The sequence below is a fragment of the Brachyhypopomus gauderio genome, chromosome 14 (assembly GCF_052324685.1).
Source record: "Brachyhypopomus gauderio isolate BG-103 chromosome 14, BGAUD_0.2, whole genome shotgun sequence".
NCBI lineage: Eukaryota > Metazoa > Chordata > Actinopteri > Gymnotiformes > Hypopomidae > Brachyhypopomus > Brachyhypopomus gauderio.
In genome coordinates, this window is record NC_135224.1 from 12,995,665 (window position 1) to 13,009,708 (window position 14,044).

Here is a 14,044-nt window from a genome sequence, read left to right on the forward strand (position 1 = left end):
CACTGTGTTGTACTCTCACACAGAGCAGCTTCCCAGCTGAAGACATCGGACTAGTGAGGAAGCACAAACAAAAGGTAAAAGTAAACACTGTCAGAACATGTACGTAAAATCTCAAACAGTATTTGCAACATAACTTCCAAAAAAGAACAATGAACCCAGAGGGTGGAGTCAAGACCACTACTACATACATATACACATAACTAATACGAACTAACACGGAACAGCTGGGGAGGTAACGATTAGGGGCGTGGCTACACTTGGGGAAAGACAGAGACGTAGGCATGACAAAACAAGTGGGGGCGGGGCTAAGTGTGACATAACAAATGTACCAAGCTGGAACGTATGCGTGTAAATGCAGCATTCTCCAAATCCAGGCTCACATGTGTGGTGCTGGATTCTGGCGTTTGTGTTGGAGACTTTAGAAGCCTCTAAAACATCATTTCAACATCACTGAATTCCCAACAACCGCCACAAGATAACAGAGGAAGTGGAAAGGAAATCCGAGCAGGAAGCAGCAGGAGAGACAGTTTTGGAGCTCATCAGAGCTGAGACGTAGATGGAGTCAGAGGAACACGCACTGTCCCAGATTCTCCGATCACATTGTTCACCTGGTCTGATGTTTGAATACAGCCCACACACAAAAGACAAAAGGAAAATATTATTCATATACAGAGAGAGAGAGAGAGAGAGAGAGAGAGAGAAAGAGAGAGGTTAAAATCTGGGAAGTATACTGGGAAGTGAATGGTAGACCTGTCTAATAAGATCTAGACAATCCTGCTGTTTTGTCATTATTTAAACAAGCATGGTATAATTAACAGTATGCTGTCTTCTCGTATATTTATTAACACAGAATGTAGACAAATAACAGCATATACATATTAAAATATGCACAAAGCCATCAAGGGAACAATATCCAGCATGCAGATAACAGGATGGTGAGAGATACAGTTCTTCATCTTTAATTACTGCAGTCCATGGACTCACGTACAACAGACTCACGTAGCGCAAACTCACGTACGGCAGATCCACATACGACAGACTCATAAAATCACGTACAGATGATTCACGTATATTACATTACATTTTACATTTTACATTTACTCCCATTTACATTTACGTATGACAGACTCATGTATGACAGACTCACATACAACAGACTCACGTAGGACAGACTCACGTATGAAAGAATCACATATAGCAGACTCACGTACGGCAGACTAATGTAGGGCAGACCCATATAAAATCAGATCCGGCAGACTCACGTACGGCAGACCCACGTACAGCAGACTCATGTATGACAGAATCACATACGACAGACTCAGGTATGAAAGAATCACGTATAGCAGATCCACGTACAACAGACTGATAAAATCACATACAGTAGACTCACGTACGGCAGACTCGCGTATGACAGAGTCACGTACGGCAGACTCGCATAAGACAGAGTCACGTACGGCAGACTCGCGTATGACAGAGTCATGTACAGCAGACTCGTGTAAGACAGAGTCACGTACGGCAGACTCGCGTATGACAGAGTCACGTACGGCAGACTCACGTAAGACAGAGTCACGTACGGCAGACTCGCGTAACGCGTATGACCGAGTCACGTACGGCAGACTCGCATATGACAAAGTCATGTACGGCAGACTCACGTAAGACAGAGTCACGTACGGCAGACTTGCGTATGACAGAGTCACGTACTGCAGACTCGCGTAAGACAGAGTCACGTACGGCAGACTCGCGTAACGCTTATGACAGAGTCACGTACGGCAGACTCGCGTAACGCGTATGACAGAGTCACGTACGGCAGACTCGCGTATGACAGAGTCACGTACGGCAGACTCGTGTATGACAGAGTCACGTACGGCAGACTCGCGTAACGCGTATGACAGAGTCACGTACGGCAGACTCGCGTAACGCGTATGACAGAGTCACGTACGGCAGACTCGAGTAACGCGTATGACCGAGTCACGTACGGCAGACTCGCATATGACAAAGTCATGTACGGCAGACTCACGTAAGGCAGACTCACGTAAGACAGAGTCACGTACGGCAGACTTGCGTATGACAGAGTCACGTACTGCAGACTCGCGTAAGACAGAGTCACATACGGCAGACTCGCGTAACGCGTATGACAGAGTCACGTACGGCAGACTCGCGTATGACAGAGTCACGTACGGCAGACTCGCGTAACGCGTATGACAGAGTCACGTACGGCAGACTCGCGTAACGCGTATGACAGAGTCACGTACGGCAGACTCGCGTATGACAGAGTCACGTACGGCAGACTCGCGTAACGCATATGACAGAGTCACGTACGGCAGACTCACGTACTCCAGCGGTAATGCTGCATATTCTCAGCACTGTCCTTCATACTGAAGAACCTCCAACTCGTTCACCTCTGAGTCTTCTGTTGATTTTAAAGCACTCAGATAGATTACTAACCTGCTGAATGAATGGGAACTGCTAGAATGCAGAAAGCCCCTGTGAGACTGGGCTGGTGACCCCTGTTGTTGTGTCCTCCCCATAGTCCCACCCCTCCTCTCCCAATTTAACCAATCAGGAAGGTGGAATATTGCTGGCTGAAACTTTATAGCCTTCAGATATGCATAACCTTAAATGTTAAGTGTAACTTTAAAGTGGAAAATGTATGAGTCTAACTTTGATCAAGACATCAAAGTTTTTTTGTCACACACAAAAAGAAGATTTTTTTCAAGCTGTCTAAGATTTTTTCAAGCTGGCCCCCAGATCAACATCTGAACATCTTTTGATTAAAATGTAGATTTCCATCAACAAATTACTTCGATTGTGGTTAATTTTGCATATGGCAGTTCACGTAATGAACTATCAGTCAAATCAAAGAAAAAAGATTAGCAGTTAGTTTTTGAAACGACCAGCCTGACAGAATTCTGCTCTCACAGGATCTGTGCCACATCGATCTGAACGTGTGTGGATCGTGAAGCTGAAGGTCCTTCTGCCTCCATTTAATCACGTGGCACATCGTGCCAAGAAATTGCTCATTAGCTCATGAGTCAGAGACAAATCTGTCCATCCCTGAACACCCCATTTCCTTTGCCCAGTTATTCGGTCTGTGTTGCGCCCTCTTACGGACGGGTGAGGTGAGGGGAAGCTTTTGGAAGGTGCTTCAATGCAAATCTATCCCGGTAATGCAGAGAATCAGTGGGATGTGCTTTCAGACTAATATTCCATGTGTGCTATGATTCCTGAGGCACAAACTTGCACATGGAGGTGTTACGACTTTAAAAGTTTGGAGAGACACACTTCCCAAGCAGTGCCACAGGAGTACGGTTAGGAGCACCTTAGGAGACCACATTCACCCACACAATAAAAGCTGATTTACATGTATTCAGGTCAGTGTGGATGATACAGTACTTCCTATCATACTGCTACTGTTCTCAGGTCAGTGTAGATGATATAGTACTCCCTATCATACTGCTACTGTTCTCAGGTCAGTGTAGATGATATAGTACTCCCTATCATACTGCTACTGTTCTCAGGTCAGTGTAGATGATATAGTACTCCCTATCATACTGCTACTGTTCTCAGGTCAGTGTAGATGATACAGTACTTCCTATCATACTGCTACTGTTCTCAGGTCAGTGTGGATGATACAGTACTTTCTAACATACTGCTACTGTTCTCAGGTCAGTGTAGATGATACAGTACTTTCTATCATACTGCTACTGTTCTCAGGTCAGTGTAGATGATATAGTACTCCCTATCATACTGCTACTGTCCTCAGGTCAGTGTAGATGATATAGTACTTCATATCATACTGCTACTGTTCTCAGGTCAGTGTAGATGATATAGTACTCCCTATCATACTGCTACTGTTCTCAGGTCAGTGTAGATGATATAGTACTCCCTATCATACTGCTACTGTTCTCAGGTCAGTGTAGATGATATAGTACTCCCTATCATACTGCTACTGTCCTCAGGTCAGCGTAGATGATATAGTACTCCCTATCATACTGCTACTGTTCTCAGATCAGTGTAGTACTCCCTCACATCCCCCCAAACATCTGAGCCCACAGCGAGATCCATGCACACCATCTGCATGCAGCAGGCAGCTGAAGACATTTGCAAATCAGTCTCCATGTTGTGGTCTGTGCTTGTGGGTGCTGGGCACTGAAAACAGGTGGTACTCACCACCATTGTGATGTCATTGTGATGTCATTGTGGCGTCATACCTAAATCTACGTAGTTAGTGAGCACCGACTAACGGTGAAGCAGATTTGAGTAATGGACTCCTCGTTTGGGCCTAAGAGACCTGCCCCTCTCATCTGCCCCTCTCATCAGTCTTAAAGATGAATCGGCTTCTCTGGAAAAACCCTAAAGATATTAGTCTGGCAAGGACTGCGTAACTCTACAATGTTAATACACACCCATCCTCTTACGAACACACAGATTGTTACGATGTCAATACTGAGGCTGCGTTGAATTGGAGTGCCCTGTTGTTTACAGTGCAATCTGCATGCAGAGATGACAGCTTGCTTAAACGATGAAATGTCTTTCACAGCATGCTTTAGCGAAATAACTGAACAACTTCAGTTATTTGGCTTCTACATTTTTATGAAAATCTAATAAGTCTTGTGAAGTCTTTAGATAAAGCCAAGTCACTGAGAGAGGCGTAACGGTTTGGTGTGATAACCTGGGCTCTGAAGGCCGGGACGGGAGGTGTCAGAACAGACACAACACTCACTCCGTCTGGCCGTCAGAGCCGGGGAGACGGCGGGGAGACGGCGGGGAGTCGGCGGGGAGACGGCGTGATTTCAAAGGCAGTCTTCAGCACGGGGCCATGCACATGTCACATGACAACCTACAAACATGTGCTGTGTGTTTACAGCTCCTGACAGTCCTCCGATTAACACCAGGAACAGCCCAGCTCAAACGAGCCCCGCACATTAGATTACATCTCAGCACATTTCAAGCCAAACAATTCAAGCCAAACAATTCAAGCCAAAGAGTTTCCGTTGGCCCAAATACTCATTATGCTCCTCTGTTCTGGAGAACAATTCAGCTTGTTCTACACACCAGATAACAAAGAGACTTGCCTTCCATGGGGATGAAGGAGGCACAGTGTCACAGCGCACTGCACAATCAAAAGCCCTCAGCTCCTCGTCTGCGCCTGTGTGTGGCTTGTGCGAGTCGCTCTCTCTGGAGGCCTGTCACACACACGACTCCTCTCTCCTTCATTAGACAGGCACTCCCTCCCCGCTCACCACGTGCACCGGCCCCCACCGTCAAATTAAGCACACGTGCATCCCATCGCAGACTTGCCCCCGCCGCAAACGCGCTGCTCGAAGACCAACTCCACGTATGTGCCTGAGCTGTCATAACATCGCCATGTGCACACACACACACACACACACACACACACACACACACGCAGGCTCACACACACACACACACACACACACACACACACACGCAGGCTCACACACACACACACACACACACACGCAGGCTCTCACACACACACACATACACACACACACACACACACACAGAGGCTCACAGGCACACACACAAACACACACAGACTCACACACAGATATATATGCACAGAGCAAGCACGCTTTCACTCACCCATAGTAACACACCCGCGCATCACTTTGTCACACGTGTACACTCCCAGTCGAAGGCAACGCCAGGGTATCATCAGTGCGGTGTGTGTGTGTTTATGTGTGTGTGTGTGTGTGTTTGTGATGCCACCGGGTTTGTTTTGTACATCTAATTTGACGGGGCTTTAGCAGGGCCCCGGCGCTTGTCAGGGTGGATGCCTGCGTGGAGCGGGTGATGCTCTCTTGAAGTCGCTCCGTAGAGCGCAGCCGCTTTGAAGAAGCCCTGCTCACCTGGGTATTATCAGTGCAGTGTGTGTGTGTTTGTATAGAAGCCCTGCCTGTTTGCCTGGGTATCATCAGTGTATTGTGTGTGTTGGCGGGTGCGTGCATGCGTGCGAGTGTGTGTGTGTGTGTGTGTGTAAGCCCTGCTTGACTGGTGCTCCATGATACTCACATTCAGCATGTCTCTTCACTCTCACTCTCATTTCCTCTGAGGTTCAGAAACATTGTTGGGGAGAGGCGGGGCTTGTGGGATGGTGTCTGATTGGTTGGTTCTTCTCTGTAGTGTTCGATTCTTTTTTTTTCCCCAAGATCGTCACAGCTGGGGTGACAGAGATGACCTGTCTCTATCACCTCTGCCTTGATGGGTGGGTAGGATTGTGGTTAGGGGGTGTGGTCAGTGGTCAGGCTGAGGGGGCGTGGTCAGGGAGGGGGTTGTCAGCCTCAGGTCTTCATAGTTGGACGCTTGGCTCATTAGAGGAAGACAGGGAGACGCTGAGCGCCGTAGTTCTGACAAAACAGGAGTTCAGGGTAAGATAAGGAGAGTGGTGGCCCCACCAGTGTGCTGTAGTTCTGGGAGCAGAGCCTGGATGGGGGCGGAGCCTGGCTGGGGGCGGAGCCTGACTGGGGTGCACCATCTGTTTCCTGACACCACACATTCAAGTCCGTAAAACAAAAGACGAACCAGGTGTGACCTGGAAGAGGAAGAGGTGAACGGCAGCTGGCGTGTGACCTGTAACGGAGAAGAGAGAAAGCAGCACTGAGAAGTTCAGGCACACAGTCGTGCGTAGCGTGGCCATTACTGACATAAACATAAAGAGAATTTAAGGCACTACGTACCAGGGTCATTATAATGTGACCAGGTTGGTATTAATAAAGGGACTGGCTGTGGTTTCAGACATTTTTATGAAGTACAGGACACATTTCTTCAGGATTTATAAAGAAAATTCACTTCAAATTCATTCTATTTGATATGTACCACTATGCATCTACTTAAATATGTCCAAGACATGCTCGAGTATGTTTTTAATGTAATAAAACTGAGTTAAATGAACACAAACAACACAGAAATCTCCAATTTTTTTACAACACAAACGTGCAACAATTCTTCAGTGTGTTTGAGAGTGCTTCTAAAAATCACATATAAAACCCAGAAGATGGCAAAGATGTCTGAATTGTCTAGATCACTGCACTCATTCCAGATCTGCCTGTTCCCCTCGGGATAAAGGGCACCAGTATCATATCAATGTTGTGTTAAGGACTGGCACAGGAATCAAGATGTACGCCCCCCTTCCTCTGCTGCCTGATGTGCACACACACACTTCCCTTTAGTCGTCCCATGGGGCAGGACATCTGTAAAACAGACGTACGAGTTGACATTAAACTCAAAGTGCAAGAGGACGACATCACCGAAATCCAAAATGGATTTGGGAAAATACATCGACGTGCTTTTGGCTTTCGTGCATTTGATGACCAGACACTGTAAATGTCAGAACTGCAGCAGATACCAAGTGCACCCTCATGCTTTTCTACTGTGATCAGCTAAGATTTGATTATGTACACACTATTCCCATTTATTTAGGTGGAGAACCATGACCAGAGGTTCACTATTACCTGCACAGCAGTCATACATTTTCACAGTTTTTCCTTAATTATACATAATTATAAGACACTGATAGTAATAGCTGATGAGTATCTTAAGTTTTCAGACTTATATTATTACCCTATGCTTTTTTTATCGACGAAAGCAAGATAGGAGTTTTTTTCTGCAGCCTGGACTTGCACCTGTATGGAAGTGAAACCAATTAGCCGTTCGCGTTTGGGTTTGTGGGGACGGATCTATTTCTGGAGTATCTCCACTCTCAACCCGGCGCTCGTGCGTGTCTGCGTGCGCTTTCACAACACAGCTCATTGTTCGGAACGCGCGTCTACACTGGCTGACAGCGCCATCTGCTGGTCAAGATCTGCAACTTGCTTCCAGTTTCCGAATTACAAGCGGATGAACACTACAATGTTAAATTTTAAGAGAGACCAGAGTAGATGATAATTGCGTAATAAAGGAAATATATTTCTGTGAATTTATTTTTGATAAGTTGTTAGGCGCGTCGAACAGAACATTAGGGTTTTGGAACATGGCGCAGTCTTGGGTGTTTCTCCCAGTTCACAGAGACTCACAGTGAGCTAAGGACATGTTTCCTGGCTGCCAAACGCCACTACTTAAAATCATTAGTCTCTGAGCCAGCTTGCTGTGGGAGCATCCAGCTTCCTCTAATGCTTGGAGCTTGACAGGAGCCATTTTCCACGGACGAGGAGGCTGAAGAGGTGTGCTGACCCCTCTCCACCACAGTCTTCCCACATCACACTGCGAGACTTCATTAACTCGGAGGGCAATTTCGGGACCCCGCCCCCCTCCCGCCGCCCCAGGCATTACCCTCCTCCAGTGATGTCTATTACACAGCCCTGCCATATAAATGAAATTCAATAATAAAGTGTTTAGCATAGAGGTTCTTTGAAGGCCAGAAGACGATCTTTTCACTTTAAACACAAATTTTAATGGAGCCTCATATATGTAATTTCACAAGGAAACAGGATGACAGGATATTTCTTTAGAAGCAAAGTGCCTCCCCCTCTCTGTCCTCTCTCTCCCCGTCTCTGGGTGTTGTAAGTTAAAATATTACACACACACACACACACACACACACACACACACACACACATATATATATATATATATATATATATATATATATATATACTTAATAGGGCAGAATAACCATAACAAAGACTTTGAAATGGGGGGCATGCTAGTGCAGCTTTGTGAGGAAGATGTAGGAGAAACAGCGCCCTCTTCTGGTTACCTTTCCTCAGCTTTGCCAATTTTTCGAGTAGGTAGCTTCCAATTTATCATCTGCAAGGTATAATACCTATCTTGGCTCTCTCTAAAGTACCAATTATAATACCCATCCCGGCACTGTTTACAGTGGCCAGGTTTCCACTGAGAGATCTCTTTTGAGATTATACAAATCTGTATCAAATGACCTGTCTGGTCAGTGCTCAAGTGTCTACAGACCTCTCACAAACACTTAAGCAACATGAGCTACTTGTCTGCCCAGACAACCAGGAAGACAATCCATACAGTTCAGCAGGCATTGTTCATCCGCATGGTCTTCCCTGGTCTTGTATCCTACCGCTGTCTTTATAGGATGTTCCAGGGAGACAGAAATGCCAGGGACTCACACTGAAGTGTCAACTATGAAGTGAGAGACATCTGATGGGAACATCTGGACCCCCCCAAGGCCTGATCAGACCTGTCTGGAACTGAAACACACGTGCACTCCTGGCGCGAGGGTTTAACGCACAACGCTTTATCATCCACAACTCCAGCTTGATGCTCTACTCAGAATGAAGGTCTTCTGCTGTCTCAAAATAAAAGACAAAACATCATATCCAGGAAGTGACCTGACAACCCCCCCGTCGTGGTTTCCCAGATGGTACATTCCAACATACAGCCGCTACCACAGCCAGCGCGGACGTGATGGACACGTTCGTCTTTCTGCAAACTCGTGTGTTGAACAAAGACGAAAACGCTCCAACCTGCTGCTCAATACCGTGACACACTAAACGGCGGCCAATCAAACAGAACGGCTCTTTATTTCAGGAAGGCACGTTAAGTCGAATACATTAACAAATAAATTACAGTCAACATAAGTGTTAATTTAACAACCTTAAATTACGTATCTTAGATTTTAATTCACAGTACAAGACAAATACAGATTCTAGTACATTTGAAGTCGGTGATGTTACAGGATTTTACGAACACCTCTTTAAGCATTTTAATCAGTAGTATTCACAAAGACATGTTGGGTGATTTTACAGTGCTCTCAGGATCAACATGGTCCAGGTGTCAGTGATTCAATTGCAGACGTCTCTTTTTCAGGGTCTCCTGGGAGTTGGACATGCATCTCCCCAGGAAGGTGAGGCAGCGGCTGGAGTAGTCCTCAGGACAGTCTCGGAACAAGCTCACGTGGGCTGGAGTGATGAAGTCAAAACTGTCCACAGACAGCCCTTTGTCCTGCAGGGTCCTGACCATCTGCTCCACGTCTGCGTGTCGGATTACGCGGTCGGCCCTGGAGTAGAGGAACATGTGAGGCCAGGGGGCCGGGCGGTTCATCATGGCGTCGTAATGGTTCTGGTGGAAGTGCTTGGTCAGCGGATACAGGACCACCCTGAGCAGGACCACCATGACCGCGAACAGGACCAGGAGGAAGCAACGAAGTACAGCGTGGACGTTGGGCCCCAGCGTGGTTCTGAGGGCCCGCAGGGCGCCCCGCACGTTCTGGTTCCCCGGGGCGCTGTCTACGACGGCGCCCACCACGCACAGGGAGTCGAACTGCTTTTGGCTCTGCAAGAGCTCCACCATGTAGCGGTAGAGCATGAAGCCACCGTTGCTGAACACGTGGAAGACGATGGGGTTGTTCTCCACCTCGTAGTCGTACAGGATTTCGAGGAGTTTGTGCGCTGTGCTTCTGAGCTCCTTGTATCCAAACGATTCTGAGATAAACACCGTCCTCAAGGGGGCAGTGTAGCGTACAGTTACACATCCCTGAAATGAAGAAAGATGACGAGTAAGACAGCTTGAGGTGTGAGGTGCCGTGATGTGACGTACTTCCGGCGGCAGGGCGCTCACCTGCTGATTGTAAATGGCGCTGTACTTGGACAGGTGCTTGTCTCTGCAGCCTGCCCAACCCAGAAGAATCACAACCGGCTCCTTTGATCCGCGCCAGTATTTCTCTGCCAAAACAGGAGAGTTAAAGATGCCCTTCGGTACATTAAACCCAAAAACGACCTGCTTAGACAAACAGCACTCACAACGGAATACACGTCAAATATCCAGACTGACATTAACGACCAAACAACGGCTACCGATGCCAGGACCCGTCTCGACAAACAGACGGTACCGGTACCGGAACGGCGGCGTTATTAACGTCCAAGAGCCGTTAGCTAGCACGCTGTCGCTAATACGACCAGATACGGGGTCCAGTTACCTGAAACCTGAGGCTCTGGAAAGACGATATTATAGTCTATGCCATCATCTCCCATTCTGAGATCTTTTGCTTTCTGTCCTCTCTGCCATCAATAGTAAAACGGACCTTGGCTGGACTCGGACCGCTCCGAACCGGCAACGAACCGCGAGCGCACCGGAGTGGAGCAGCACCGAGGCGGAGTTGGAAGTTTCCATATCACTTCCGGTTGATGTTAAATTAAAAAAAATAAATAAACACGATAATGATGATAATAATGACTTAACAATAATATTGATTGTTATTATTTTTGGTGCAAAATACGTGTCCGTCTCACCTGTGACACTATATGGTTGTACAGCCTTGCAGATACGAGAACAGAAGATCCTTTCAGACCTCTTACTATTAAAACGAATGAATAGATCACGAGTTACCCCACTATTAGATTTCTGTATGTACATTGATCAGTGCACTATACTTGACCTCTTGTTCTGGGGTCTGATGATACGGCCTTACACGTTCATTGAAAATGGGAATTTAAAATCGCACATAGAAACAGATAGAGAGAGAGAGAGAGAATGGGAGGGACAGAGAGAACAAACTGTGTCTGCCAGCTGTAGTGCTTCATCAGAGGATAATGCCTCAGCCCTGGATCCGCATGGTCTACCGAACCATCATTAGGAAGACTCGCATATTGCCATCACTGAAATAAGAAATCATCTCATGACACAGAGAAGGTTTGATTTGTTTTAGTCATGTTAAGCATGTGATGACAAACATGAATCCTCATGTAGAAGAATTCAGACATTCACCCTCATGAAACAATAAGGCTATTTTAAACCTCAGTCTTCCTGGAAAGAGATTATTTTGAAAAGCACGTTAATATGAAGTGAAGTGGTTTAGCTAAACTAAACATTACATACATAGCACTGACATAAACCTACAGAAGCACTTGAAGTATTTTCCTAAGTTAGTCAATCTCTCACAACTAAAATGTCTTCATTCTAATATAATCTAATGGCCAGTCTGATCTCACAGCCTGTCACTCCAGGATATCTGTCTCCAACATCTCCATCTGCAGACAGTGTAGGCTGTTGACGGAGCCTCTTGGTTTAATTGAAGTGTGGTGTAGCACACGACGGTCGACTTCAGCAGAGTTCAAAGGTGCAGTTTCCACGTTGATCTCATTTTCACACCTTGTCGGTGCACGTATCAGCACGTGGGAACTGATGTTTTGAAAACAAACGGGGGTGGGGTGGGGGGGGGGGGGTGAAGTTAATGAAACTTGACAATGATTCCACACTACTGCTAACGTTTCTATGATCAACAACTGTACTGAGACCATAAAAAGGTCTACAGAGCATGCGACAGGACCATCTATACTACCTCTAGTTCATTTAACACTTTGGATTTAGCTGAATGAGAAGGTGCCCTACCGCCACTTAACAGAACACACAGGAAGTGAATTCTCCATTTCTCTTGATAAATGTGCATCACACAGTATAGTTTCGGTATTTGCCAAGCAGAATCCGTTAGACCTCCGTACATCTGGAAAATAAAGTATGAAGAATGATATAATAGAATTCAGAGGTATATAATCCAGGTTCAAAAAGTAAAAGTCCTCACCAGGATTTTGCTCAGGCTTCCTGGATTGTGTTGATTCCACTAATTTTACCTGGATTGCACTAATTAGAAAATCTAGCAAGCTTGAGTAAAATCCTGGTGAGGACTTTTACTTTCTGAAACTGAATTATACACCTCTGATAGAATTGAGATGTTTTGCGCTTTCCGAGCGCGTGTAAGCAAACCTGCAGCAGTCGCGAGACTCTGGTGCGGAGCAGATCCGCGTGCAGCTCGCGCAGGCTGGGCGCGTGCAGGAGCCTCGAAGAACGCGCGCGCAGCGTCCGACTGGAAACAGACAGACGCGCGTTCATTAAAAGTCCCGCGCGCAGACCAACACGAATCTCTGGGATTACAAAAGACTCGCATACCTCTGGAGACACGCTAATTATAGTCTTCAATAACTTTTCCACTTCGCCCACTCTGGTGTTTAATCCCTTGTTTGTATCTGATTCTTTTATCTTGTTGAAAGATGCTGACAAAAAGAAGAAAATGTTTTTATTGTTGTCTTTCGCCTTAAAGGTTTTTCTAAATAAATATTTCAGAAACGCAATACCCTGGAGCATCAACGCTCGCAACGCCTTCCTTCCGTCTTCGGGCAACGATTTTCTTAACTTATTCAATAGGCTGACGATATCAGAATTACGCTTTCGCAGATACGTTATGCTTTTGTCTGACCACTCGGTACGGATCTCGTAAAAGTCCTCTTCCTCGCCCCCGTGACGAGCGTCTGAGCGCGTGAGTTCCACCACCCAGCAGTCTCGCACGTGCAGGGCGTGCAGTGGCGGGACCTCCACACCTGCACCTGCCGTCCTGCGTGCATCCATTACCTCCACACGTGAAGGCTCCCTCGCATTCAAAACAATATAAAACAAAGAAAATCAGGCATCTAAATCGATGCAAATTTTCACTCATTCGGTGTTCAGTCCGCTCTCTGCACTAATAATGGTGTAAGTTTCCGTGAGCTTAAAGCTTGGTCGCAGATTTAAACTCCTCTAGACTCTCTTGCAGTTCTTAATTAGCTGCGTTAATTATATATGAGCCGAAACGATCCAGTTTGCTAGAACCGAGTGTCTTATCCTGTAAGTGCGGAGGTAAAATGTAAATCTTAGGCGTCGTAAATTTGGATGCAGTCCAACATTCCTCTGCCCGTATGTGGGTAACGTGAATTAGTAAAGCCCCAGAGAGGGTAATCCCATTTAAACTGGATTGGTGGCGAGATTTGCTGTTGAAGCAACACAGTTATTTTCTTTTCTCACTGGAGAGCTACATCCAACCCTCCACCAGGTCCCTGTGTACCACACACACAACGGGAGTTAGTACAAAATAAAGACTATTTCATTTGTAATGTTTAAATTAGGACATAAGAGCAAAAATGAGTTTCTGAAACTCACTTTCAGAGGCAAAAAACTATTTAATATGTATAAAAAGAGATAAAAATTTAAAACCACTGCTCCATTTCACACAAGCCATGATTTGAAAATGATGGTCAACAAAAAAATATTCTGTATAACTGAAATAATCAAAACTGGAGTCCAC

At 46.1% G+C, this 14,044-nt stretch overlaps 2 protein-coding genes and 1 long non-coding RNA gene across 4 annotated transcripts; 1 reads left to right on the forward strand and 2 right to left on the reverse strand.

Annotated features, from left to right (window-relative positions):
• Positions 1 to 9,502: 9,502 nt before the first annotated feature.
• Positions 9,503 to 11,465, reverse strand: tmem53 (transmembrane protein 53). 2 transcript variants are annotated; one of them, XM_076972928.1, is made up of 4 exons: positions 11,223 to 11,352; positions 10,910 to 11,107; positions 10,552 to 10,655; positions 9,503 to 10,467 (listed from the first exon to the last, which is right to left on the reverse strand). In XM_076972928.1, the coding sequence occupies exons 2-4, from the start codon at positions 10,962 to 10,964 to the stop codon at positions 9,769 to 9,771; spliced, it is 858 nt and encodes a 285-aa protein (XP_076829043.1). In that variant the 5' UTR covers positions 10,965 to 11,107; positions 11,223 to 11,352; the 3' UTR covers positions 9,503 to 9,768. The 2 variants fall into 2 exon arrangements, with proteins under 2 accessions (XP_076829043.1, XP_076829042.1); XM_076972927.1 differs by lacking the exon at positions 10,910 to 11,107 and having other exon boundaries at positions 11,223 to 11,465.
• On the forward strand, positions 10,617 to 11,139 carry LOC143475172 (uncharacterized). Its single transcript, XR_013120945.1, has 2 exons — positions 10,617 to 10,818; positions 11,005 to 11,139. It is a non-coding gene; the product is annotated as an uncharacterized LOC143475172 (long non-coding RNA).
• A 154-nt stretch (positions 11,466 to 11,619) lies between the features above and the next one.
• On the reverse strand, positions 11,620 to 13,913 carry pxdc1a (PX domain containing 1a). Its single transcript, XM_076972929.1, has 5 exons — positions 13,062 to 13,913; positions 12,877 to 12,980; positions 12,694 to 12,793; positions 12,322 to 12,433; positions 11,620 to 12,111 (listed from the first exon to the last, which is right to left on the reverse strand). Exons 1-5 carry the CDS (start codon positions 13,330 to 13,332, stop codon positions 11,928 to 11,930), a joined length of 771 nt encoding a protein of 256 aa, XP_076829044.1. The 5' UTR covers positions 13,333 to 13,913; the 3' UTR covers positions 11,620 to 11,927.
• Positions 13,914 to 14,044: the final 131 nt, after the last annotated feature.

What these genes read in the sequence shown, in the direction of transcription:
- tmem53 (XM_076972927.1), bottom strand. Translation starts at nt 11,346, where the DNA reads ATGTACATACAGAAATCTAATAGTGGGGTAACTCGTGATCTATTCATT. An exon ending in ACAACCATATAGTGTCACAG is followed by an intron (nt 10,656 to 11,222) that starts GTGAGACGGACA and finishes CTGTTTTGGCAG; the next exon opens with AGAAATACTGGCGCGGATCA. An exon ending in GCGCCATTTACAATCAGCAG is followed by an intron (nt 10,468 to 10,551) that starts GTGAGCGCCCTG and finishes TCTTCATTTCAG; the next exon opens with GGATGTGTAACTGTACGCTA.
- pxdc1a (XM_076972929.1), bottom strand. Translation starts at nt 13,332, where the DNA reads ATGGATGCACGCAGGACGGCAGGTGCAGGTGTGGAGGTCCCGCCACTG. An exon ending in GCGAGCGTTGATGCTCCAGG is followed by an intron (nt 12,981 to 13,061) that starts GTATTGCGTTTC and finishes TCTTTTTGTCAG; the next exon opens with CATCTTTCAACAAGATAAAA. An exon ending in GAGTCTCGCGACTGCTGCAG is followed by an intron (nt 12,434 to 12,693) that starts GTTTGCTTACAC and finishes TTTATTTTCCAG; the next exon opens with ATGTACGGAGGTCTAACGGA.